Source organism: Pyrus communis, chromosome 5 (genome assembly GCF_041283825.1).
Source record: "Pyrus communis isolate YQ-2024b chromosome 5, ASM4128382v1, whole genome shotgun sequence".
Classification (NCBI taxonomy): domain Eukaryota; kingdom Viridiplantae; phylum Streptophyta; class Magnoliopsida; order Rosales; family Rosaceae; genus Pyrus; species Pyrus communis.
This window is the reverse complement of record NC_142569.1, coordinates 9,751,570-9,778,256: the sequence shown is the minus strand read 5'-3', so window position 1 is coordinate 9,778,256 and position 26,687 is coordinate 9,751,570. Positions and strand designations below refer to the sequence as shown.

At 36.6% G+C, this 26,687-nt stretch overlaps 3 protein-coding genes, 1 long non-coding RNA gene and 1 pseudogene across 6 annotated transcripts; 2 read left to right on the top strand and 3 right to left on the bottom strand.

Annotated features, from left to right (window-relative positions):
* Positions 1–2,750: 2,750 nt before the first annotated feature.
* Positions 2,751–5,970, bottom strand: LOC137727133 (uncharacterized). 2 transcript variants are annotated; one of them, XR_015962016.1, is made up of 5 exons: positions 5,750–5,970; positions 4,477–5,012; positions 4,164–4,240; positions 3,627–3,762; positions 2,751–2,990 (listed from the first exon to the last, which is right to left on the bottom strand). It is a non-coding gene; the product is annotated as an uncharacterized LOC137727133 (long non-coding RNA). The 2 variants fall into 2 exon arrangements; XR_015962015.1 differs by having other exon boundaries at positions 4,164–5,012.
* Positions 5,971–7,705: 1,735 nt separating this feature from the next.
* Positions 7,706–9,125, top strand: LOC137726771 (deoxypodophyllotoxin synthase). The gene is made up of 3 exons (XM_088694212.1): positions 7,706–8,168; positions 8,269–8,590; positions 8,705–9,125. The coding sequence occupies exons 1-3, from the start codon at positions 7,795–7,797 to the stop codon at positions 8,957–8,959; spliced, it is 951 nt and encodes a 316-aa protein (XP_088550338.1). The 5' UTR covers positions 7,706–7,794; the 3' UTR covers positions 8,960–9,125.
* A 903-nt stretch (positions 9,126–10,028) lies between these two features.
* LOC137724721 (uncharacterized) lies at positions 10,029–26,261 on the bottom strand (annotated as a pseudogene). Its single transcript, XR_015962536.1, has 5 exons — positions 26,142–26,261; positions 11,020–11,274; positions 10,675–10,824; positions 10,417–10,551; positions 10,029–10,181 (listed from the first exon to the last, which is right to left on the bottom strand). The product of XR_015962536.1 is annotated as an uncharacterized LOC137724721 (transcript).
* Positions 21,082–22,397, top strand: LOC137726772 (deoxypodophyllotoxin synthase-like). Its single transcript, XM_068465735.2, has 3 exons — positions 21,082–21,494; positions 21,598–21,919; positions 22,087–22,397. Exons 1-3 carry the CDS (start codon positions 21,121–21,123, stop codon positions 22,339–22,341), a joined length of 951 nt encoding a protein of 316 aa, XP_068321836.2. The 5' UTR covers positions 21,082–21,120; the 3' UTR covers positions 22,342–22,397.
* Positions 22,722–26,264, bottom strand: LOC137725353 (uncharacterized). The gene is made up of 9 exons (XM_068464010.2): positions 26,142–26,264; positions 25,740–25,994; positions 25,399–25,548; positions 25,142–25,276; positions 24,841–24,906; positions 24,228–24,281; positions 24,002–24,100; positions 23,405–23,477; positions 22,722–23,291 (listed from the first exon to the last, which is right to left on the bottom strand). Exons 2-9 carry the CDS (start codon positions 25,935–25,937, stop codon positions 23,053–23,055), a joined length of 1,014 nt encoding a protein of 337 aa, XP_068320111.2. The 5' UTR covers positions 25,938–25,994; positions 26,142–26,264; the 3' UTR covers positions 22,722–23,052.
* Positions 26,265–26,687: the final 423 nt, after the last annotated feature.

The window sequence follows — 26,687 nt, the reverse complement described above, 5'->3', positions numbered from 1 at the left end:
ACGTTTTGTTGTCACCGTTGCGCAAACATACTTTGTGCAACGTAATTTGCTTTGTTGCGCAAGTATGTTTTTGTACTAGTGGCAACCGATGTTTTAATTTCGATTCTCGTCACTATAATATTGTTTATAAATACAAAAATGTTGGGAGACATAATACTATACAAAAGATTAGCTCATATGTTTCTAAGATAATTAAGTACATATGTATATCGGTACAGTGTACCTAAGTGTTGGAATCCCACATCGGCCAGAGGGAAAGGAGAAAAGCAATTTAAAAATGATTACCCCATTCTAACTAACATCAAGACCTTTTGTGATAAAACTTCACACCTGACGAATTGGGCAGGTGGTAATTACTAAGTTAGGGACGATATCGGTGTTGTTGGAATAAGGTCCTCGGTCCATCGACCTGAAAAATTCTATATGCTATCAAAGTCAGAGGACAGGCTCGTATAACGACGTGATTGGGTGGGTCCTCTTTGGCCCTACGCAATGGGTGAGTCCTAACATGGCTCTACGTAGGCCAATGTTGCCACGTGATTGGGTGGGTCCCCATTTGGTCCAGCATGTTGGGTGAGCCCCGACTTGGCTCCACGTAGTGCCGATGTGTGGATCTCCATGTGTGACCCACAAAATGGGGTCTCACGTGCGGGGGCATGTTAGAATCCCACATCGGCCAGAGGGAAAGGAGAAAAGCAATTTAAATAGGATTACCCCACTTTAACTAACACTGAGTCCTTTTGTGATAAAACCTCACACTTGACGGATTTGGCAGATGGAAACTACCAAGTTGGGAACAATATCAATGTTGTTGAAATGGGGCCCTCGGCCCGTTGACCTGAAAAAATCTACACTAAGTTTGAAACCCCTTTCCATAATTTAGATTAACACGGTGTAAAATTTTTGTCCTTTATAAAAAAGGAATAGGATCCTCTGCGGATCCTCTTTGTGGGGATTCGGATGATTAATCAATCATGTTTGTTTATCATATATCGTGCAATTAGAAATCATTTTAATTTTTAAATTTAAAATTAAATATAAATAGTACATAACGAAAACTGGCCGCAGATGTACGATGAACAAACACAATTTATTGATTTCCGAATCCTCAAAAAAAGGATTCAGAGAGAATCCTTGTCCTATAAAAAATGAGTTGACACTAACGTATAGTGGCTTGCATCTATAATAGATAAAATCATGTGTCACTGATGATGCAAGGTGCAAGAGTGTGGTTGTTTGTTGACCAAGAAAAATTATTAAAGTAATGATCACTTTTAGTTCATTATACTTTAATAATTTATTTTTTTTTAAAACAACCAATATTATCTACACTAAGAGAGCGGAGAGTAGGCCAACCCTCACAATGGGCCAGCAATAATGTGGTTCAAATTCGTCATTGACGATAATTAAAGTTAAGGCCTCTCACTTAATTATAGTAATAAGTGGCTAATAATATGTATTAGCTATACCATTCTTCGTGTTAACAATATATTTAAAACAATTTGAGATAAATCCAAAAGTTACACTGTAAGGGTTACTAATTTTCAAATTGTTGTGGCTATTTATTTACATAATTTTTTTTTCTTTCTTGTTTCTTTTTCTTCTACTGATTTTGACTTTGTGTATTTTTTCTCTATAAGGTTTTGATTAATTTTCAATTCGGTTTCGGATTCACATTCTTTCCCTTCACTTTCTTCTACCTTGTACTCATCCTCTTCATATTCTTTCTTTTCTCTCTTTTATTAAAAAGCGGGAGAAAACTTAAAATTATATATATACACTGCGTTTTAATGATTTCTCGGGAGCCCGAATACTAGGGCAAAAATGTCCTCCCGAACGTTATCTCCTCATTAGAACAACATTCTAAATAGGGCTCCTTTTGGAATGAAAGTAGTATTGGTGAACGAAACAAGGATTATAGATGAGAATATTGGACCAACGCCAAGGGAAACACTTCCACTGAAAAACGAAGTTGAAAGGGAGTAGACGAAATATTTTAATGAATAACCATGTCCAGTGGCGGAGCTAGCACTTCATGCATGAGGCCAAAACATAAAACAAGTTACAAGAAAATTTTCAATTTTTACACAAGAAAAATCAGTGCATTCAATTAATATGATGCTCGTCTTTCTTTTATATCTCGAAAATTGTCTATGAGTTTTTCTTTTGTTAATAAATGACCTGCAATTGAGTTTATGCACGTATTAAGTACTAAATGACAATGCAATTGCGCAAAAGATTACAAATGTAACTTCATCTTCCTCGTAAATTAAGAATCGAAAAGTTGAAGAAAATATTTCAACAAAAAAAAAAAGTAGAAGAAAATATTGAGTAGCAACAGAACAAACTAGCAAATAAGCTTGAACACGATCTCCTTTCTTTTATGGATCTTCCACTTTTACAACCTTTCGAAGATTATTTGACTGAATTAGCCCACAACAAATTCTCATTTTTTTTAAAACCATTGTTTCAAGTTTCTAGTGGGTCAAGAATATTCACTATTCACTGTTTTTTGGACAAGAATTTATATGACAATTGTATTCTTCAGGAGCATGATTTTATGGACTTTTTTGTTGTCGACATGAATTTCAGGGACACAAGGAAATGTCGTAATGCGTCAGAAGCATGCTTTTTATGTACTTTTTTGTTTGTTGACATGAATTTCAGAGATACAAGGAATTATCGTAGATAGTAAATTTAAGATCCTAATAAAAATTTGATATGTAATTTATTAGCCAAAAAACATACAACACAATTTCTACAAATTCAATAAAAGAGGCAGCATAAAGATAAAAATAATAATAATAATAATAATAACAAACAAAATGACCTAAAAGAGTATGAAAGCTCAATTAAAAATAAAAGATAACCCGAACAGGCAACGACTACCGACGTTACATAGTGCCGAGTTTACCACCGCTAACAAATATGACATGAATCCCCAGCTGTACGTTGTAAACAGCTGTGGCGGCGGGATGCTCAATTTACATCTGATAAAAAAATAATAAATAAAAGAGGTTTGAAAATTCTGCATAAACAATCGTGCATGATGATGCCAGATAGCAAGTTTATTGTTTGACCAAAAAGAAAATATTAGAATAATGAAGACTCAATATATTCTGTCTTTGTCTAAAATTGAGATATTCTTACTGTCAAGATCATTTAGTTGATTGGTAATTAATAATATGTTTAGTTGTATCATTTTGTGTGTTAAAAAGAGGTCCGTAAGATGGTAGACGACGGCCGATATTTATTTATTTTTTAGATCCATATTATACAAACTACAGCTCAAAACTTGATATGCTTGGTAGAATATTGTTGAGAACGAATTATGCATTAATGGGACGAGGGACATTTTATGTGCTTATAAATAATTGAGATACTTTCTATATTACTAATTAGCTTTATGGCAAAACCTTGTGTTTGTTGTTTTAAAGCAAATATTAAAAAATGAAGTCTTAAGTGATTTAGTTTGTTATGGGGTATGCATGTATATAATGTAATTTTTTTAATACAACGATATACATTTACATTAATGATGAGAGAATAAATTGGTATTGAACTCGTCATTCACAAAATTCTAATTTAAAATATCTCACTTATAAATGAAAAGGAGTACGACTTACTTTCATTAGAATTTGGATAAATTTGATCGGCTGGTTTCGAGATGGCTTAAGTCATTTTATCTAGATCAAGCACACGAGTCATTCTTTTATACGATTTCAAATTGTTTGGTGTTCATTAATAGCCCTTCTAAATAACCTGAAAAGAATAATGCACAATTAATCATAAATAAAACCTCTTATTCAGTTATAAATATGGTAAAGGTGACACACCCCATCCTAAATATCCAAATGACACCTAGATAGCATGTGTGGGCCGACACTCAAGAGTGACGAAAGCCCTAAGTGTATGAACAACACGAATGATAAGGAGCAAGTAAGAATATAAAAGGACAAGTAAACTAAAAATCGTAAAACAAGTAGGAATGATACATAACCATCAATGCTAGGTGACAATAATAATGATGCAAAATCCACATGAACGAACAGAAAGATCAACGATTTCAAATCCGAAGTAAAAGATGCAATATGTCCAGAGCATACCAATAAACAAAGTGCTAAAGAAAAGTGAATATCAATTTACAAGAGTCAAGAACGGACATATGTAAATGGAAGTAAGCAGGATCACTGGTAGGGAAAAGCCTCGAAGCTCGGGTTGTACTCTTCGTCACTATGTCCTGAGGGGGCGCAAAACAGAAAATGTGAGTGGACCAAAGTTTATAATAATAGTAATAATACGAAAAACCAGTTTATTTCAGAACATACTAACCCCCTATTTTGAAAACACATATATAATACTACATATAGGTTTTATAAAAACCCTAGCATGCCATGTAAAACATTCGTAAAACATCTGTAAATCGTATCAGTGAAGTACTCTACTAGGGGTATCATAGTCGCCCGAAGGTAGTACCTGTCCATCACCCGAAAGGTGAAGCCGAATAACATGTCCATCACCCGAAGGTGAAGCTGTATAAAATAGCATAACATCCACATCGACACTGCTTTCGGTAATGAAGCTAGGGGTATATCATATATCATATCTCACTCTTCCTCATCAACTGTGTCCTATGGCCATAGACATCTATACCCATGGTGTGCGGATGTGCCGTATGATAACCCACTAGGTAAGTACCAAAAACATATCTCAAAAGTCTCACATCAAATTTGGAGCTCACAAGCTCAAAATCTCATCTCATAATCCAAGATAAATCGTAATCATGAAATCCATAAAATAATTCATGTTCGTAAAATGGTATTCGAAAACCATAGAAATCCATATATGCAAATCCCATAATTCAATACCATTAATAAAATGTAATTTCGATAAATCAACTACCATAATTATAAAAGTCCACAAAGCAAGTAGGAAGAGGTCCACTCACAAGTACTGTTTTATCGAATAGCTGCTTAAACTAGAATGGACTGGATCACTTCCCTCCGTTGCACCTAAACATAAAGATAGTACATTTAATAAAACTTTACCAAAACAGTCGAATTTTAGGAAACGGACAATGGATTCAGACTCGGCACGTCGAAAAACCTAAGGATGGACCTTGGGTACACCCACGCGCCGCCACCCGCCGAGTTGAGTCGCTGGTGCCGTCGTAGGCGGCGGCTGAGACGCGTGTGCTCCACGTGCCATTCACGCACCGACCGTGGATTGGGTTTCTAGGTTGGGCCAGTTCTCAATTTAGGTTTTGGGCTTTGGTTTAAGCTCAAATGATTAGGCATAGGCTAAGGGAATCGGGTTGGGCCTAGGCTAATGTGATGCCTGGCCTAAAGGTTTAGGTTGGCTCCAGATGGGTTTTTGGGCCGGTTCAGGGTTATGGTTTGGGCTCGACCTGGTTTCCACTCGCGGGTCACCGGACCAATGAAAGAGATAACTGGAGTTTTGGCCGGGAAATCTTCCCTGACTCCGTTTTGGTGGCAAAACTTAACCAAAGCTCACCATTCAAAAACTAAAACGAAGCTAGGAGAGTGAGGATTCGAGTCGTACCAAGATGAAGTGGAGTTGACGTCGGGATCAACCGAAAAATGGCTGGTAAGCCACAAAATCTCGCCGGAAAACTGGAAATATATTTCTCGTTCTCTTTGCGTCCAAACAATACCAACTTGTCTAAAAAATTACCTAAGTATAGTTCTAAACACAATCGGTAAAGATTTGGAGTAGTTATTGAGCTTACCTCATCGAAAAATGGTGAGAACTCACCGGATCACCTTTTTGCACAGTGAGAAATCAGGGTTTCTCCTTATTCTGGGTTCGTAGAACTCGTAGGGGAAATGATGTTGATGGTGTGGTGACCGTTGTGGTTGTTGTTTGTAGGTGTGGGTGTGTGTATATGCTTGGTTCGCTGGAGAGGAAAGACGGAAGAGAGGGATACGAGAGAATGAGGGAGAGTTCTAGAGAAAGATTCACGGGAGGGGAAAGAAAAAGGCAACAAACAGAGGGTGCCACATGTCACCCATGTAAAGGTCCAAAAGTGGGGAAAATCTCCACTTGTGAGATTACCGGAATGCCTTTACGTTCAAAATTTCGTACAAGTTTCGTTTTGACTTTGCATTCGATTCCGATCGCGCTTACGTGTTCTTATCGACTAGAGTTACGAAAATAAAATATAAGAACAATTCCAACATGTCATCAGGCGAAGGTCAACGGATGTCAACCTTCACATAATTAAGCGTATTTTAGTAATTTTAATTAATTAAAATGAAATTTTTGAAATGGGTTGTTACAAAAAGTCATTATACTCTTCATATTAACAATCAATTTTATGGTAGAAATTTTAACCTTTTTAATAAGAAAATTTTCAATAATTATAAGAATGTAATTTTTTATTATAATCACTAGAAGATTTCGTACACATATAAATTTTCTCAAACGCTATATATTATAAATATTGTAACATAATTAATTTAAGGAGTCATATTCCTATTGAAACACTTAGATCCTGAGAAAGAGTAAATCAGAAGAGGATCGTAGCTTGGAAAGTCTCGAAGAATATTCTCCATGTTTATATATTTTGAGTTCAAATACATTGAACGCTTGGCCATCTTATTCTAGAAAGGTTTGGCGGAAAGTTGCTTTATAATTCGAAACGAATATATATATATATATATATACATACATATACATGTACAAATTGTTTTAGGGGAGGGATCCTTATTTTTCTAAAAAAAATAGGGACACGCTCCCCACTATTGGATTTAACTTTAATAAAATTGTGTGGTTGAGATTGTGTGGTTTGTGTTTTAATCTCAACAACACAATTTCATTAAAATCAATCTAACGGTGGGGAGCGTGTCCCTATTTTTTTGAAAAAATAGGAATCCCTCCCCTTAAGCAATCTATATATATATATAGGGCAAGCTAATCTGTACCCGAATAAATCTTCACCCAAGCTAACCTATATTCGAACCTTCTATCTTTCATATTATTCATAAATTATTTTTTTGTAAAAAATTAGACAAATTCAAATTATTAAGACATTATTTACAGTGAAAAAATAAACGAATATAGTTCTACAAATAAATCCTAAACTTTTAATCCAACCCTCACAATGTTTTCAGATTTTAAATTTTTTTATAGACATAATCTTTGAAGGAAAACCTAAAAGATAGATTGTTTGAATCATTGAAATATATTACAAATTAGACTCTACAAAAACGTGGATTAAAGTTATGTAAAAAAAATAATGTCACTGGTCCCCTACACATATATATTCCATAAAGTGGCGTTCAACTAATAAATTCATTCTTACAAAAAATCTGAATATTCCTTAAGTGTTTCTTCCCCAACTATTCATCAGCCCTTCAACAATGTAAACAATAAGATTGCAAAACATTTCATCAAGTGAATTATGGGTTCTACTTTCTCTAAACAAGAATTGAAAAGTCCAAGTTTACCAGATAATATATTAGAACAAAATTGACTACACGTACCTAAATTAAACATTTCAATTTTGAAGGCTGATAGTGTCTGTTGCTCTTATAATTTCAATCGAGGCTTCCCCTACTGCCACGTCACCCTCTTATAGTAGAAATGTTTGACACGTCTGTAGTCAATGACTAACTACTCACGTGCTCGATTTTTCTGGAAAACAACCTGCACGAACAGCCACTATAAAAGCAGCATATGCAACACTGCATGTTTGCATATGCATCAGTTTTATTTCCACAAGCTAGTTAGAGTAACAGATTACCAAAGTTTAGGGTTTAATTATTTAGTGAAATGGGTTCCCTAGCACCTCCCAAGCTTCCTACTATCAACTTCTCTGCCGAAGACTTGAAGCCCGGATCAAGTTCTTGGTTGTCCACCGCCAAACAAGTCCGCTCTGCACTCGAAGAATACGGCTCTTTCGTCGCACAGTACGATCAAATTTCTCCAGAGCTTCACAACAACATCTTCGGCCAGGCCGCAGATCTGTTTGAGGTTCCCTTAGAAAACAAGGTAAAGAACGTTGGTGAGCAACCATATCATGGGTATATGGGTCCAAACCCCGCCATTCCACTCTACGAGAGCTTGTGCATCGATAATGTGACATCCCCCCAGGCAACTCACAAGTTCAAGAATCTGATGTGGCCTGCTGGAAAGAAAAACTTCTGGTGAGTTGGTAACTTCAATTGCGTATCATTTATACATGGTTTATTAGATGCATGGTTATTTGTTGTTTACACAAACTTTTTCTTCGTTGTTTCGGTGCAGTGAAACCACAGATTCATTTGGCCAGTTATTAGCTGATTTGGAACGAACAGTAGGACAAATGATATTCGATAGCTATGGGGTAGGAAACGAATACGAGACTGTTGTTTGTTGCAACAGTCACCTCCTTAGATTCATCAAATATAAGGTGCCGGAGGACACTAATACTACGTTAAGGTTTCCAATGCATACAGACAATAACTTCACAACCATAGTTGTTCAGCATGATGTTAGTGGGTTGGAGGTTAAAACAAAGGAAGGTGATTGGATTAATATCGAGTCTGTACCTTCGCACTTCTTATTCATGGCAGCCGAAGGATTGCAGGTGAGTCCAAACTTTAAATGCGGTCGTTCCAATATAATATGTATAACAAAGATAAGATATTAATAATGATGCAAGTAGTAAATTACGAAACATATTTCTTTTATTTGGATTCAGGTATGGAGCAACGACAGAATAAAAGCTTGCCAACATCTTGTAAAACATCGCGGGGACAAGACGAGATACTCTCTCGGTCTGTTTACATTCAACAATGGAGTCATACAAGTACCAAAAGAACTAGTGGACGATGAGCACCCACTGCTCTATAATCCATGCGACAGTCGTGGCTATACACGATTTCATGCTTCAGCAGAGTCCAAGAAGGCAGCTTCCCGTATCAAAGCTTACTGCGGCATCGAAGTTGAAAACTAAAATTTATGGTTGTTGTCGAGATATAAAATCGTGTAACAAATAACTTGGCCTTATGCGCTATATATGCGCATTCTACAGATTTTCATTTTAGTTTTGAAAGTGAAATAAAGATGTGTTTGTTTGTTGATTTTAATACGAATGAAAGAGAGATTTTTTCTTTTGATATCGACAGTTTGTTCTCATGCAAAAAGATGACGTTGGGAGGTTAATAAGGAAGAAGGAATTCCTCGCCAACGTCATCTTCACTTGAGAAGATACTACCTTTCGTAGGCTTTTGTTCATCCTTTTGAAATGTGGCAGGAATATGGACTAGAGAGGAGAATATTGAACCAAACGCAAGAGAAAGCCTTCCACTAGATTAGAGAGGAGAATATTTGAACCAATAACTCTGTAAGTGAAAGACTTGCATGAAACAAATTCACCATCATTGTAGAGTTACATTTCAATACCTACAATATCATGTGCAAGTTTCTCTTCAAATAACATTGCCCCACGGGGAGAATGAAACCATGTTTCATGCAAGCAACCGACAAAACACTATTTTTTGTGACGGTACTCCAATAGCAAGAGGATTCAGCAAGTACGAATTCCTATTTGAAACCGTAGCAATAATTATAACCAATTCAGAAGAGAACCATTATAGATGAAGATGAAGAATATAGTAAAAGGAATTCCTCAAAGCATTTGATTAGGAATCAAAACATAATCCCATGGTTAAACACATCAGTTGGGATTATGTTTTGATTCCTAATCAAAACATAATTCCAAGGTAATGTATCACGTTTCAATAAGTTAAACACATCAGGTTTTTGGTTTACCCATGGTTCAGGACATGAAGATAATTTGACTCACTTCCAACACATTAAATAAGTTGGCACAAGAAGCCTATCAAATTTCTTTGGTTATATAATTATTGTACCCTGAATTACTTGATGTTATAACAAATTCATGGAAACCACAACATCAGAGCTGCAAGTATTGCACACTTAAGGAACCACGCTCCTACATGTTTCTGCATTACAACAACTAAACAAATCCACAAGCGTATAACACAATATATGACACTGGACAGGGAACAATACCATATATACATGCATGTGTATTTATTGGTTTAAAGTTTAAATTGGCCTAGATATGAACCGCTTATAAATCGTACCTTTTGCGTGGATGTTTGTTTCAAAGCCTCCAACATAGCATCCACACTCACAGTCGCATGCCTGGACTGAAAACCATAAACCTTTTATTAGTATCACAGGATATTGACATGCAGCCGACACAAAGGAATTGAATAAATGCATAACATATTATTCATATACGTACTGACAGAAACAGAAAAGTCGTGCATTACAATTTAATGGCAGAACTGCACGATTACATCATGCCCATACATCGATCAAATTACAAAAGAATAAAATTGTACGACATATCAGTAGACAAACATCTACTGAGACATCTACCTTCATGGACTTCATCTCATCCAAGGCAGCCATGACGTCCATCTCTCTTTTTGAATCCTGTGTTCTATTCTCCAAGGCTCTCATGGCATCTCCCATTTCTTCGGACTCCCTTTTCTGTTTCTCCTTATCTACTTCCTGAAAAGAAATAACAAATATACAAATCAACCGGTTAAGCAATGTTCATCACGGCATAAGAGAACCTGAAAACATGAAAGAACACGGTAAGTGGAAAGTCAGTCATTTTTGTTTCTGTTTTACCTCATCTTCATTGCGCCAGGGTTCAAAATTACGTGTCGCACCCGGCTAAACAACATAGCCAGAATTCTGGGGGTCTGTCTTCATCGCGAGCTCGGCAGAGCACTTGGTACATTTGAAGTAAAGTCTGAATATTTGAATTCCCAAATACGTCTGCAAATGATAAAACCATCAATAACCCAGCTCACACAACATAACAAAAACCCTATTAAACCTAAACAAATCTATCAAACACCAATTCCCACATTCTCAAAAACAAAAACAAAAAAAAAAAACCCAAGAAATCAAATCGAATCGAATCAGGCTATGCAATTAAAAATCCTATTGACTGAAGAACGACCCACGAACCTCTCCAACGACATCTTCTTTGCGAGAATTAAATTTGGTGCCTTTGTAGATGTAATTGCCGCAGGTGTTGCAGCGAATGCTCATCGGAAGCATCATCCACACCTTTATCTGCTGATTCTTTGGCCTCCTGATCCCGGGCATCTTCGAGGGGTCGAAGTCCGGCGGATAGTACTTGTTAAGAACCTTACGTTCTCCCATCTTTGATGCTCTTCGAAAACCGTAAATCTCCTTGATTCAACTCGATTTGCTTCTCTTCTGATCAAAATTTCACAGGAATTTAGTAGTCAAAATTTCTCATTTCCCTAACTTAATCGATATATTTATGTATACGAAGCTTTAAGGGGAGGGATCCCATTTTTCAAAAAAATATGAGGATATACGAAGCTTTAAGGGGAGGGATCCCATTTTTCAAAAAAATATGAGGATATCTGACCGTTAGATTTGGCTTTAATGAAATCTTGTGGTGGAGATTTTGAGGCCTGTAATTTAATCTCAACCACAGAATTTCATTAAAGTCAAATCTAACGGTTAAGAGGGGTATGCCCATTTTTTTTGAAAAAAAGGGATCCCTTTCCTTAAAGGGTCTGTTTATGTATATATCATGTTCCGAATGTTCATTCTCTCCTCTCCTCTCCAGTCTTCTCGCACTTTTTTTTTAATCTTTTTCTTTATTCAAAAAAATTCAAAACAAGATATTGACGTGACTTAATTTTAACGGTTTAAATAAGAGAGGAGGGAGATGAGAGATTATGAGGGAAGGTAATTTTACTCCATACTTAATTCAACTTTAGGCCAGTTTAAAAGTTTCCACAACCGTTTCATGACTTGTTTGGGAAATGCTCTTACATGACTGAAAACGCTTGAAGTATTATTCTATGATTAACTTACATTTTTACTTGGAATTTGTTTTAAAACATTTTTCTATAAAAATGCTTTTAGTTATTTAAAAACACTTTTCAAACGAACTCGGTCCATACAATTCATTATGCCAAACAAGGCTTTTTCACAATTCACTCTGCCGAACAATGCTTGGGGTTTGGCTATTTGGGACACGACATGGTCATTTTGCCCTCAAAAGTGAGTCACATGTTTGACTCGTGATACTTAACAGATAAATAGATGAAACATAGGGGAATCTAATGGTGGCGGCACAAACAGTATCATCCCTAGCTTTTCTCTTCTCCCCACTACAAAATCTCAAGAGTGTCTCCAAAAGAGATGTTAAATTTTAGGGTTAATCTCTGTTTACTATCCTGAAGTTTCGTGGTTTTCAACATTTGGTACATAAAGTTTTTTTCATCCCAAAGTCATACCTCAAGTCTTAATTTTGGGACAGTTTCATACATCCGTTAAGTTTTCCGTTAAAAATTCTGTTAACTGATGACGTGGCGCCCACATGAACAATAACTGAGCACCACGTGTCAATATAGGCCCACTTTAATATTAAAAAATACAAAAAAAAATTAATATAAATAAAATAAAATTTATAGGCCTCAAAGTCCCACCCGTCTTCGATTTCCCCCAACCCCTTGCAACCCTCACCCAACCCCTTCTGCAACCCGCACCCAAGCTCCTCCCTTCCATCTTCTACGTTATCATTTCGGTGGCCGACGACCCTTGCAACCCCCGACCCTATCCATCCCTCCTCTCCTCTGCACACCCTGTCATCTCCCGCCTTTCCTTTCTCCGGCTAATTAACTCTTTCTTGTCCATCACCTTCGCACACAAATACGCACGCCTGCGCCCCACCAGGGGACTTCAACTCAGCCAAGTAAACGGAGCCGATGTCGCCAGAGCAGAGGTTAGATGGAAAGTTGCCATATCGGGGATTTGGATCGAATCTTGTAGATTGCAGACCAGAAAGGGTCGGAGGAAGAGGATTGGGGTTGGGACTTGGGGACTACGAAGGCGGGGAGGCGAGCGGAGAAGGAGGCAGATGGCGGGAGTGTGGATTCGGAGCTGATTGTGTAGCCGATTGCTCTGAACGGCTCAAATATTCCCATTCTCTCTCTCTAGGGTTTTCTGAAGCTTGTTGAAAGACAATAAATAAAAGAGACAGAGAAGAAAATGGAGACGCCAAGCAACGAGGAAAGGGACTGAGACGGGGAATGAGGATTTATGCCCAGAAACTTGGTGGTAGTGGTGGAGGTGAAGCTCCAGCTTTGGAGAGAAGGGAGGGAGGAGGTCGAGGGTTGAGGCCCATAAAATTTTTTTTTTTTATATTAAAATTTTTTTTTGTATTTTTTAATATTAAAGTGGGCCCATATTGACACGTGGTGCTCATTTATTGTCCACGTGGCGCCACATCATTAGTTAACAGAAGTTCTAACGGAAAACTTAAGGGATGTATGAAACTGTCCCAAAATTAAGACCTGAGGTATGACTCTGGGATGAAAAAAACTTCATGTACCAAATGTTAAAAACCACAAAATTTCAAGGTAGTAAATAGAGATTAACCCTAAATTTTAATCACAAAATTTAAGTTCGAAAACCTATAAGGCACTTTGATCTTTTTAAAAAATTTATTCTCCAAGCAATCGAACAAATTAATTATTATTAATTTATTTTCATAATTGTAATAATACTTTATGAACAAAAAAATAATAAAAAGTATTTATTAATCAATTAGAAATGAGTTTGAAATAATTTAGCAGCAACCATTTTTATTGTCAATTCACATCGTACTACGTAAGAAATTTTAAATTATGGAATTTTATTTTCTAGAATTTGTGAATTTTCTTATTTGGTTAACTTAAAAAAACAATAGAATTTGAATATGCAATTTTTTTTATTTGTAAACTCTCACTCATATAAATTTGAAAGTGACATTTACACGAAATTTAAACTTGGGAATGGAGGTCCAAATTTTCAAGGTTTTTTTTTTATTTATTTTTTTGGTTTTTTTTTATGCGGAAATTCTGAATTTCTATATTTATGAATCCCAAATATCACTTTTATAGATGAAAACTTACGGAGATTAAATTTGCAGCTGGGGGAGAGGCTGGAAACTAGTCAGAAGATGATATAGAAAAAAGGGTTGTGGGGGTTCAGGAATAATGTGTTTGTCTGTTGAGTATGTTCTCCATCTTCTCTACTCTCAAACCATTGCAGGTTTTTGGAAGAAAAATAAACATTATAGAATGTAAATACAAGAATAGCCTGGGGTAGTGATTCTCCAGTTGTGGCGCCATGGTCTTCTTGAATGGAAAGGAATCATCTCTAGATCTCTTTCACCAAATCCATCAATCTAGGTTCTTGAAATTTGATCTAACGGCTAAAAACAGGAGGGCCCTTTAAAAGTTATAATAACTTTAGCCGTTTGATCAAATTTCAAGAATCCGAATTGATAGATTTGATGAAAAGGATCTGGAGAGGATCCATTTCCTTCTTGAATGAGTATGGTTTAAGTACACCATTTACTGTTTAGTGTGGCCATACATTCCGTATTTTAATTTTCCATTCTTCATGCTTGTATTGGTATGGGACTACGTATATTATCAAATATGTTGGGGGCATGAAATCTAATATCATATGTGATTGAACGAGTGATTGGATTCTGTTTTTTATTTTATTTTTCTTTGATTTTCATTTTGATGTTGTCGTGGAGAATGAAAGAGATTCAATTATCGGAGTTGTAGATTTGAGTGTCTTCAGGAACAAACCTTTGGTTTTGAACTTTATACAATTTTAGACATAAAAGGGCACTCTTTAAGGCTGGGTAGGACCAATATCCCCAATTTCTCATGTAATGTATAAATGTAAATAACACTCTTGAGGATAGTGCATCAACATCCCAATTTTGTTAGCTTAACCAAAGTTTCAAGACTTTACATGAATGTTATATATGGATGTAAACAGTAAACAGTACTCTTTGCAATATATATTTTCAAAACTTTCCACATCTTGAATAAAATTTCGAATCTCGTAACAACGCGCTAATACACATGCTAGCATACATTAGACAATACAAAGCGAGGTACAAATATATAACTACACGGATGTAACTTGAGGAATAAAATAAATTTAAAAGTACTATAGTTATAATGACCATGCAATATACAAATGATCAGGTGGAATATTGCCCCTCCTAGGAATTCTTTAAAATTAATTTTGACTGGTCTGTTGTGGGTAATTCAACTGCTGCGGGCTTCATCATTTGAAATCATTGGGAACAGCCTTCCATTGAGGGGTCAAGAAGATTGGGTCAGAACACAATAGCTTCGGCGAAGGCTTTACCTGCTCGGGATGCCTTAATGCTCACCAAGGCTCGGGGCCTCAAAAAGATTTTGATCGAAAGAGATTCGAAGATTGTCATTGAAGCTATTACTGGGAAGTGCACCATCCTTAGCGTATTTATGCTGTGGTCGAAGGCATCAAATGGCTTACTTCTTCGTTTGACTATATTAGCTGGAAGCACATCCTTAGGAAAGCAAATTTTGTGGTTAATGTCATCACGTCTATTGAGTATAGTTGTAATAATTTAAGCCATCTCCAACCGAAGGCTGGTTAGATGACTCATTTTAGCCCACTGGCTCTCCAAGAAATTAATATTTTAATGAACAGTGCAGGGTCATATTTCTTACCATCTCCAACCGAGGGCTAAAGGGCCATAGAGCTCGTTTTAACTTTGTCACAAAAAATCGTCTTCAACCGAAGGCCAAAGGGTCATAGGGCCAAACATAATTTATTATTTAAATTTAAAAACTATAACAACTTAAATTTAAAAACTATAACAATTTAAATTTAATATCTAAAATCATCATTATCTTCATCATCCGCCATTTTAAGAGTATAGTCGGAGGTAAACAACTGCTGCCGGGTCATAATTTCTGTTCTTTTTTTTTCCTATCAAAATAGGCCTTACTCATTGGAGTGTATTTTGAAGTGTTCTTTTCCATATTCTTATCATTCATCTCTTCTTGTATTTGTTTGGCCCGTTCTTCATGCCTACGGTTCCTTTCTTCCGCAGCAAAGGCATTTTGCTCCACCATTAATCACAATGAGGCCACCATTTATTGTTGAGCGGTGTAATCATCCGTTGCCTTGCCCTTTTCTTTCAGCCTTCGGGCATTGTTTCGTCTCATAGCCTTAGGTATGGAACCTTCACTTGAAGATGGATTTTCTACCCTTGTTTGTTGAATGGTAAGAGATCCATCTTCATCCATATCTACAGCTGAGGATGCAGCTTCGAACACCAGCGTAAGACCTACTCTATGTTGAGGTGGATCTTCAAATAACACCCACCCTTTACAAATTTCCCAACAACTGTGAAACTGAAAGGGTTTCGAGCTGCCCTCCACATACAATTCCTCCGCTCGGCATACCTAAAAAATATAATTACAAAAATTAAAGGAAATTAATTTATGAAATTAAAGGTAATATAATTAAATATAATTACAAAAATCAAAGGAAATTAATTTATGAAATTAAATGTAATATAATTAAATATTTAAAATAAATTGTGAAAATACTTACTTCGTCGTAGTAATTAGCGCCGCTTTCATGTCTACTTGCGGCTACTAACAGTGCTTGATGTCATTCGTTCAAATTTGGCTGAAGTTGTTTCTTTCATCTTGAAGAACAACTCTCGTGGTTTTGGGTATTCGGTGGAGTGGTGCCTTCGTAGAACTCTAAGTATTTTTTAGACACACGAGTCCAAACACCTTCACTTGTTTGAGAACTCCCCCTCATATTATCTTCCGACACCCATCTATAAGCCCTACAAAGAGTTTCATCTTCTTTTCGGGTCCAAGCCCTACCTTTCATTGCAGATGAGGCAATTTGAAAATTATTGGAATATTGAAGGAAATATTATTAAAAGAGGTAAGAAAATATGAGAATTGAAATGGTGTAGGAATGGTGAAAATTTTGTGAGGAATGGTGTAAGAATGACTTAGATATTTGTAGGAAAAAATGAGAATTTTTTAACAATATTTGGCCCAAAAAAAAAAAAAAAAATCAAAAGCAACAGTAACTGACGTCAGCTAGCCGTTGGGGTTTGAATGGGAGCTCAGCCCGAGGCCAACTGGATGTTTTGGGCCGGCCAATTGGCCCTTTGGCCCTTTTTTGTCCAGTGGAGCCCACGAGCCCTTTGCCCTAGCCCTAGGTTAGAAACGGTTTTCGGGTTATTTTCGGTCCTTTGGTCCTCTGGACCCTTCGATTGGAGATGACCTTACATGTTTGGGATGGCTATATTCTTCTCAAGTTGTCAATGTGTTGTTGTATGATTTTTGGGGTGCGTTTGTTTGCACTCATTAGCTTTCACTGGACTAGACTAGATTAAATATTAGTCCAATATCGTGTTTGTTACTCACACAGATTAACTTTAATGGTACTAGCTGGGATACGCCTCGACTAAGGACCTCGCTAGCAGGTCTAAGCGAGACCCCCGCAAAACTACAGGATTGCTAAGACGCGTCCGTTCTTGCACTTCGCTTCCTCTCTCTCCCCCTTGCTATATCTCTTTGCACCGATAACCCAGACTCGGATCGATGTCGGCGCCACCCACTCTTCTTCGCCGAGGTGACAGAATGCTTCCTGGGTGGTGAATCAGTTAGAAAAGGGAAAGTTTATTTGATTATCGTGATCCGCTGAGGGTTGGGGTCGACAAGACGACCCGAAGGCTGGGTTCAAAGGCTGAGTTCGAAGATGGCGGCCCAAAGGCTGGGGTCGAGCACGGCTGCCCGAAGACGAAGATGGATTTGTGGCGCAATTCAATTTATGGGCTTACATTTCAGAGCCTTAGATGGTGATGGACAAAAGGATTGCAATGCAATTTTTCTTTTTCTTTTTTTTTGTTGAATTTGTGAGAAATTTATTATTATGTTTTAATTCTGCGAAATTGTTTGGTTTTGGCTTGAATTGGGTGTTGGCATAGAAAAGTGGATTTAGTTAATTTCAATTTTCCTTCTGTAATTTGAGATTTGATTGTAGGTTCAGGTTGGTTAGTTTATGATGGATTTAGATTCTCTCTTGAGTTCAGAAATCTAAGCTCAGAAGAAGATCCAAATCTCGTAGTTTCAAATTCTTTTGTTGTGATAATTCAAATAGGGTTTACTTTTCATTGATTTTCATTATCTTGCTTTTTAGCCCGATATTGCACCAAACGTTTCACTAAGTTAGTCAAATTTAGTCTATTCTAAGCCAGTCTAGTTTATTCCCTAAAATTAGTCCAGTCCGAGATAATCCGGTACAACAAACACATCTTAGAGGTCTTGAGTGTTCCTGGAGTTTCTTCCCCTCTTAATTAATCGTTTGATTCCCAAAACCCACCCCCAAAAAAAAAATTAAATAAATAAAAGCCAATATACAAATGCAGAGTGGGTACGTACAAGCTAGGGTCTAGCAAAAAACCATGGAAGAAAGCACGTTCTTGTCTCATGCTAGATAAATTATGTACTTAAATTATAGTTTGTAGATTATGACGGATTGATGGTTGAATAATTTTTTTAATGATTTAAAGAAAGAATTCAATCATCAACTACTACATCATATAATCTACAAAATATAATCTAAAAATATGATGTCTTAGCTTTTTTTAAGCAAGCACTTAACAAACGTATAATGTGGTTTTCGAAATGTCAAAAACTCTCTTTTTGAAACCTTAAAATAATCTTTTCTTTCCGAAGTCTCGCGAGTCACACATGTTTTTTTGGTATATGCCAATGAGCCGAATATACATGTAACATAGGGAATCTAACTGTTGACTTTATATTACAAATGTGAATCTGCAATTTCTGCTTAAAGGTCCTGTAATGATAACGAAACTCATTAATCATTGAGCAAAAGATGGTTTCAGAGATGAAGGTTCAAGTCCTCAACATGGAAACAATTAAAACAGAGCGTCTCTCCTGTTATTGGGATGTACCATATTTAATTAAAGGGTAATGCTATTTACAAACTTATTTTTATTTTTTTCATACTCCTTTTAATTTTCAGTCGTTAGATTGAATGCAATGAAGAAAATCAGTGACAAATTTTTTTTTAAAATGTATAAAAATAAAAATAAGTATATAAATAATACGATCCCAATTAAATGCATGCATAATCATCTAAAAGAAAAGAACTGCAAAAGCTGCGGCAGATCTAACTGCATATTTCTTTTAGATGCACCTTCAGCAAGTAGCATATATAAAAGGTGAGGCAGATCTAATCGCATATTTCTTTTATGGCATATATAAAAGGTGAGGTAGATTCAAAGTCTAAAATATCGATGATATCGGAAATATCGGTAGTCTAAAAATACGAAAATTTCGATGAAAATATCGATATCGATAAAAATTGAATAAAAACCACAGAAATTGTAAGAAAAACTTGGAAATTTTTATTGAAACTTCGCAGAATGTTTATTTAGTCAATTATCTATTAGTTTATCACAAAAAATTGGAAGGAAATGCATTGCATGATGGATTTAACTGATTTAAGTTGATTATATAGCAAGCTGGCAAACATTGTGAGTGTAGAAAATGTGTAATAATTAATGAAAGAAGTTTAAACACACCATAATCATTTATATATTTAGTACAATATTTTACACTTTATACATTGCATGATAAGATACATAAGTGACTTAGTACCACATAGAGTTCCTATGAGGTTCAAAATTTTCACTATCTTCATCATCTCTATCGTAGATCTAATCACATATTTACCTTCCGCAAGTGGCATATATATTTATATACACACGACGCTTTTAGAGGAAGGGGTTTTTAATTTTTTTTTAAATAAAGTTAATTAGTTATTGGGCCTATGTCGTATTCAACTTTAAAGATTCGAAACATTTATTTTTTAAGTTGCATTTCATAAATCATTCTTACAAAATATTAACTCAATCAGAAATATTTGAGACATCTGATTGAGTTCAAAGAAATTGACGAACACTTTGTTCTCTAAAAAACAATGAAATTTCAATGTGATAATTAAAGAAGCAAATGGTTTCAGACTAAATTGAATTGTTGCAATGATGATCTATTAATCGAGACTTACAAAATAAACAATTTAGATTGTTGAAACTCAACGTGAAGTGGGCCCACAACTAGTCTTTATTTTTACCAAAAGCTAGAGATCCCTTTGAATACAGGGCCTATATAATAGCTTTCAAAAGGGAACACTAGACAATACAAAGCGTAGTACGAAATATATGATTAACTTTTTTGAAATACCAAAAACTCTGTTTTCGATACTTACTCTTTCTTTCCGCATCCTTTGGGTATACCAATGAGACATATAATAATAATAACTAGCATATGGTCACACAATTTGGTGCATGAACAATTTTAATCTTGGTTTTAAAATGGGAAGCAGAAAAGGAGAGAGAGAACGTGAGAGTGGGGAGATAGTCTTTATTTTTATTTTTTATTTTTTATTTTTTAATATTAGAAATATCTCAGTATCACATGTAAATGATGCTTTAAAAAATTAAAATTTATCTCTACGAAATTACATTACCATTCATGATTTTATTTTGTGAGAATATTAAATTTTCTTTTCACGCTACTTTGAAGGACAAAGAAAGTTGTGTTAAAGTTTAGAGAACAAACAATAATTGACTAAAGGTGCTTCAAACGTTTCAATTGTGAAGGCTTAGTGTATCTTTTGCTCTTATAATTTCAATCGAGGATTGCCCTATTAGCTCCTGACTCTCCCTTGGCAACCGATACCAGCAACTGCTCCGGGAGCCGAGCCTTCATAGTTGAGAGAGATTTTTCAGTGTGATCAGCACACGAGATGATACATCACGTGTCATTATACAAATGGTAGGATATGTGTGCTAAAAAGTTAATAACTTCAAAAAAAAAAATTTCTCACCACTTACATAAAAACACGTGATGTATCATCCGTGTTTCCGTCACAAAAAAAAAAATTCTCCATTGCAATGTCTAACGCGCCTGTAGTCAATAAGTACACACGCGCTCGATCAAGGGCTGGGCCGGCTGGCTTACAGGCTGTTGGCCTATTTTTTGTGGAAGGCAACCTTCACATACAGCCACTATAAATGGAGCACGCGACACTGCATGTTTGCATATCCATCAGTTTTATTTCCACAAGCTAGTTGTATATAGTAACAGATTACCAAAGTTTAGGGTATAATTATTTAGTGAAATGGGTTGCCCAGCACCTCCCAAGCTTCCTACTATCAACTTCTCTGCCGAAGACATGAAGCCCGGATCCAGTTCTTGGTTGTCCACCGCCAAACAAGTCCGCTCTGCACTCGAAGAGTACAGCTCTTTCGTCGTACAGTACGATAAAATTTCTCCAGAACTTCAGAACAGCATCTTCGGCCAGGCCGCAGATCTGTTTGAGGTTCCCTTGGAAAACAAGGTAAAGAACGTTGGCGAGCAACCATATCATGGGTACGTGGGTCCACACCCCGGCATTCCACTCTTCGAAAGCTTGTGCATCGATAATGTGACATCACCCCAGGCAACTCTCGAGTTCAAGAATCTGATGTGGCCTGCTGGAAAGAAAAACTTCAGGTAAGTTGGTAAATTCAAATTTTTACGTATCATTTATACGTGGTTTATTAGATGCATGGTTATTTGTTGTTTACACAAACTTTTTCTTGTTGTTTTGGTGCAGTGAAACCACAGATTCCTTTGGCCAGTTATTAGCTGATTTGGAACGAACAGTGGGACAAATGATATTCGATAGCTTTGGGGTAGGAAACGAATACGAGTCCGTTGCTTGTTGCAACAGTCACCTCCTTAGATTCACCAAATATAAGGTGCCGGAGGACACTAATACTGCGTTAAGGTTTCCAATGCATACAGACAGTAACCTCACAACCATAGTTGTTCAGCATGATGTTGGTGGGTTGGAGGTTAAAACAAAGGAAGGTGATTGGATTAATATCGAGTCAGTACCCTCGCATTTCTTGTTCATGGCAGCCGATGGATTGCAGGTGAGTACAAACGTTAAATGCGGTGGTTCCAGCCTTTACGAATAATGGATCTTCACATATACAAAAAAGAATGCTCATTGTAGCACAATATAATAACAAAGACAGAGACTATTAATGATGATGTAAGTAGTAAATTACTAAACATAATTTATTTGATTTGAATTTAGGTGTGGAGCAACGACAGAATAAAAGCTTGCCAGCACCGAGTGAAACATCGCGAAAACAGGACGAGATACTCACTCGGTCTGTTTACATTCAACAATGGAGTCATACAAGTACCGAAAGAACTAGCGAATGATGAGCACCCGCTGCTCTATAATCCATGCGACAGTCGTGGCTATACACGATTTCATGCTTCAGCAGAGTCCAAGAAGGCAGCTTCTCCTATCAAAGCTTATTGCGGCGTCAAAGTTGAAAACTAAAATTTATGGTTGTCACCGAGAAAAAAAATCGTGTAACAAATAACTTGCCCCATGCGCTATATATGCGCATTCTACAAATTTTTATTTTAGTTTTGATTTGTTGATTTTGATACTAATGAAAGAGAGATTTTTTTTTTCTTTTGATGTAGACAGTTTGTTCTCATGCAAAAAGATGACGTTGGGAAGTTACGAAGGAAGAAGTAACTGTCCACACCAACGTCATCAGTTTGTTCTCATGCAAAAAGATGACGTTGGGAGGTTAAGAAGGAAGAAGGAACTGTCCTCGCCAACGTCATCTTCGCATGAGAAGATCCTACCTTTGGTAGGCTTTTGTTCATCCTTTTGAGAAGTGGCAGGAATATGGACCAGAGAGGAGAATATTGAACCAAACGCAAGAGAAACCCTTCCACTAGATTAGAGAGGAGAATATTTGAACCAATACCTCTGTAAGTGGAAGACTTACATGAAACAGATTCACCGTTATTGTAGAGTTACAGTTCAATACCTACAATATCATGTGTAAGTTTCTTTTCAAATAACATTGCCCCACAGGGGAATGAAACCATGTTTTGTGCAAGTTGCTCTCAACTGACAACACACTATTTTTTGTGCCGGTGCTCCAATGGCAAGAGGCATCAGTAAGTACGAATCCCTATTTGAAACCGTAGCACAAAGCATTTGATTATGGAATCAAAACATAATCCTAGCTAATCATTCATCACTATCGTCACTGTCATATTGGCACAATGATTGTAAAACATTGGTTGTAGCATTGGTTTTACTCTTATCTGGTTTTGTCGAATTTTGAACCTCCTCTCCCGATTGTTTCTTCTTGTCTTCTGCTTCCGCTGACTTTTTACCTTCAGCCGCAACCGGTTTCTTAACTACGGCAACCCTAACAGTCGAGGACTTAAAAGGGAATTTAGCAGCTTCTGAGCCATTTCGATTCCCTGTCAATAGAAAAATAACAAAAAAGCTCAATAATGTCAAATGAAGAGAATCCAGAAAGAAACAAATGATTTATTCAGGGGCAAGAACAATCTGCATGTGTTGTTTGAACTACCTCTATCAGAAATACTGCTGTTTGTCAACCAATCTGTTGAATTGTCAGGACGCCCGTGAGTAAGCTTTTTCCGCTGCATGGAAAATATGTGCAAACAAACATTATAAGCTTACCATTGTCAGTTACACAACATGCAGATCATAGTTGCAACATAAAACGTGTTGATTGTTATTTAAGCAAGTTGAGGGTCTGTAGTCCACACAACAAGGAATTTATTCATTTCCCTCCACAGGATGCCAGACATTTAGAAACCAGAACCGATTTTCAATTGCAAATGCAGACACTACAAAAATTTTCCCCTAGACACAATTGCAGAATAGACAGGGTTGGAAAGAGAGGAGTGGATGGATGAAGCATAAAGCTGAGTTATCTTGATTATCGTATTTGCAAGAATCATCATGCAATTTCTAGATGAGTATATAAGAACACAGGATAAACACCAATAACAAAAACCACACACTTGTTATACACCATACCAGGATGAGGATTAAAAACCAAATAAAGTAGAGCTGGATCTAGAACCAAAAGTCCAACACACTGTATGTATTCTTTGATAAGATGCTAACATGTATATATCAAACAACTAACATGGCGTACCTTCAGTGAGGTTTCACCGTTGCCACTTAAAGGCTCAATCATATCTTCTTCATCATCTAAATCTTCATCGTGAATTCTTGTGATATAATCTTTTGAGTTCTGCATGAATTTGTTCAGTTGTATTAGAAACAAACAGCCCACAAGAAAGAAAAGTACAAATAAAAGCAAAAAAATGATCAAGGAGAATTAAGTTGGACATAAAACAAAGTAGTGCGTGAATACTAACATGGAATACTATTGATTTTATGACTGCTTCATCCTCCTCTTCAATCCTTTTTTCCTGTGAAAAACATCAATCTTTGGTAAACTCACTAATAATAAAACTGAGACTACGCAAGTAGCAGAGCAAGTTCAAGATAGAAATGAATGCACAAACAAGTACCATTTTGTTTGAAAGTACAAGTATATGTAAATCATAAAACTCTTCAATCCTTTACATCCACCTTCCAAGGTAATGTATCACATTTCAATAAATTAAACACATCAGCTTTTTGGTTTACCCATGGTTCAGGACATGAAGATAATTTGACTCACTTCCAACACATTAAATAAGTTGGCGTAACAAGCCTATCAAATTTCTTTGGTTATATAATTATTGTACCCTGAATTACTTGATGTTATAACAAATTCATGGAAACCACAACATCAAAGCCGCAAGTATTGCACACTTAAGGAACCATGCTCCTATATGTGAAGCATTACAACAACTAAACAAATCCACAAGCGTATGACACACAACATATGACACTGGACAGGGAGCAATACCATATATACATGCATGTGTATTTATTGGTTTAAAGTTTAAATTGGCCTAGATATGAACCGCTTATAAATCGTACCTTTTGCGCGGATGTTTGTTTCAAAGCCTCCAACATAGCATCCACACTCACAGTCGCATGCCTGGACTGAAAACCATAAACCTTGTATTAGTATCAGAGGATATTGACATGCAGCCAACTCAAGGGAATTGAATAAATGCATAACATATTAGTCATATACGTACTGACAGAAACAGAAAAGTCGAGCATTACAATTTAATGGCAGAACTGCACGGTTACTTCATGCCCATACATCGATCAAATTACAAAAGAATAAAATTTGACGACTTATCACTAGACGAACAACTACTGAGCCATCTACCTTCATGGACTTCATCTCATCCAAGGCAGCCATGACGTCCATCTCTCTTTTTGAATCCTGTGTTCTATTCTCCAAGGCTCTCATGGCATCTCCCATTTCTTCGGACTCCCTTTTCTGTTTCTCCTTATCTACTTCCTGAAAAGAAAAAACAAATATACAAATCAACCGGTTAAGCAAAGTTCATCACAGCATAAGAGAACCTGAAAACATGAAAGAACACGGTAAGTGGAAAGTCGTCATTTTTGTTTCTGTTTTACCTCATCTTCATTGCGCCAGGGTTCAAAATTCCGTGTCGCACCGGCCTCAACAACATAGTCAGAATTCTGGGGGTCTGTCTTCATCGCGAGCTCGGCAGAGCACTTGGTACATTTGAAGTAAAATCTGAATATTTGAATTCCCAAATACGTCTGCAAATGATAAAACCATCAATAACCCAGTTCACGCAACATAAAGAAAACCCTATTAAACCTATAAAAAAATTCAATCAAACACCAATTCCTCATTCTCCAAAAATAAAATAAAAAAACCAAGAAATCAAATCAAATCGAATCAGGCTATGCAATTAAAAATCCTAGTGATTAAAGAACGACCCACGAACCTCTCCAACAACATCTTCTTTGCGAGAATTAAACTTGGTGCCTTTGTAGATGTAATTGCCGCAGGTGTTGCAGCGAATGCTCATCGGAAGCATCATCCGCACCTTTATCTGTTGATTCTTTGGCCTCCTGATCCTGGGCAGCTTCGAGGGGTCAAAGTCCGGCGGATAGTACTTGTTAAGAACCTTACGTTCTCCCATCTTTGATGCTCTTCGAAAATCCTAAATCTCCTTGATACAACTCGATTTGCTTCTCTTCTGATCAAAATTTCACAGGAATAAAGTAGTCAAAATTTATCATTTCCCTAACTTAATCGATATATTTATGTATATATCGGCGAAAGCCGAAACAAAGAAGAATTAATGTGAAATTAGGACGAGAGGAGGGAGTGTGGAACATGATACCCGTTGAGTGTTGAGTGCGCGAGTCACTTGGGATTGTTAGGGATTTTGGAGGGGAAATAAGAGAAATGTCAGGGGCGGGATTCCGTGCCGCCAGCCACTGTCAGGGCTTTTCTTCTATTTATCATATCACGAGTCAAACACGGGACTCGCTTATGGGGGCAAAATGGTCCTGTCGCGTCCTCGATGGCCAAATCTCAAGTCTTGTTTGGCAATTGTTTTAAATAATTAAAAACATTTTAAAATAAAAAGTTTAAATCAATTTTTAATAAAAAAATACAAGTTAACTTCAGAAAAAACACTAAAGTGCTTTTAAGTTTTAACCCCACAATGGTGGAACTTATGGCTGCTCGGGATGAGATTCTATGGGCTCTGCAGCGGCACTGGCAGCATGTCATTTTGGAGAGTGACGTCCTACAGGTGGTTCAAGACATCGGTAGCTTGAAGAAGGGCTCATCGCCTACTGATCTCTTGGTTGAGGACATCAAAGAGGGTCAGAGAGTCTTTGTTGAATCTAAGGTTTGTCATGTTCGTCGATCCACAAATATT

Bases quoted from the DNA above. Each gene is read 5' to 3' on its own strand.
- LOC137726771 (XM_088694212.1), top strand. From the start codon at position 7,795: ATGGGTTCCCTAGCACCTCCCAAGCTTCCTACTATCAACTTCTCTGCC. The intron at 8,169-8,268 runs GTGAGTTGGTAA...GTTTCGGTGCAG, and splicing joins GCTGGAAAGAAAAACTTCTG to TGAAACCACAGATTCATTTG. The intron at 8,591-8,704 runs GTGAGTCCAAAC...ATTTGGATTCAG, and splicing joins TGGCAGCCGAAGGATTGCAG to GTATGGAGCAACGACAGAAT.
- LOC137726772 (XM_068465735.2), top strand. From the start codon at position 21,121: ATGGGTTGCCCAGCACCTCCCAAGCTTCCTACTATCAACTTCTCTGCC. The intron at 21,495-21,597 runs GTAAGTTGGTAA...GTTTTGGTGCAG, and splicing joins GCTGGAAAGAAAAACTTCAG to TGAAACCACAGATTCCTTTG. The intron at 21,920-22,086 runs GTGAGTACAAAC...ATTTGAATTTAG, and splicing joins TGGCAGCCGATGGATTGCAG to GTGTGGAGCAACGACAGAAT.
- LOC137725353 (XM_068464010.2), bottom strand. From the start codon at position 25,937: ATGGGAGAACGTAAGGTTCTTAACAAGTACTATCCGCCGGACTTTGAC. The intron at 24,907-25,141 runs GTAGATGGCTCA...TATGGTTTTCAG, and splicing joins ATGAGATGAAGTCCATGAAG to TCCAGGCATGCGACTGTGAG. The intron at 24,101-24,227 runs GTTAGTATTCAC...AAATTCATGCAG, and splicing joins TAAAATCAATAGTATTCCAT to AACTCAAAAGATTATATCAC.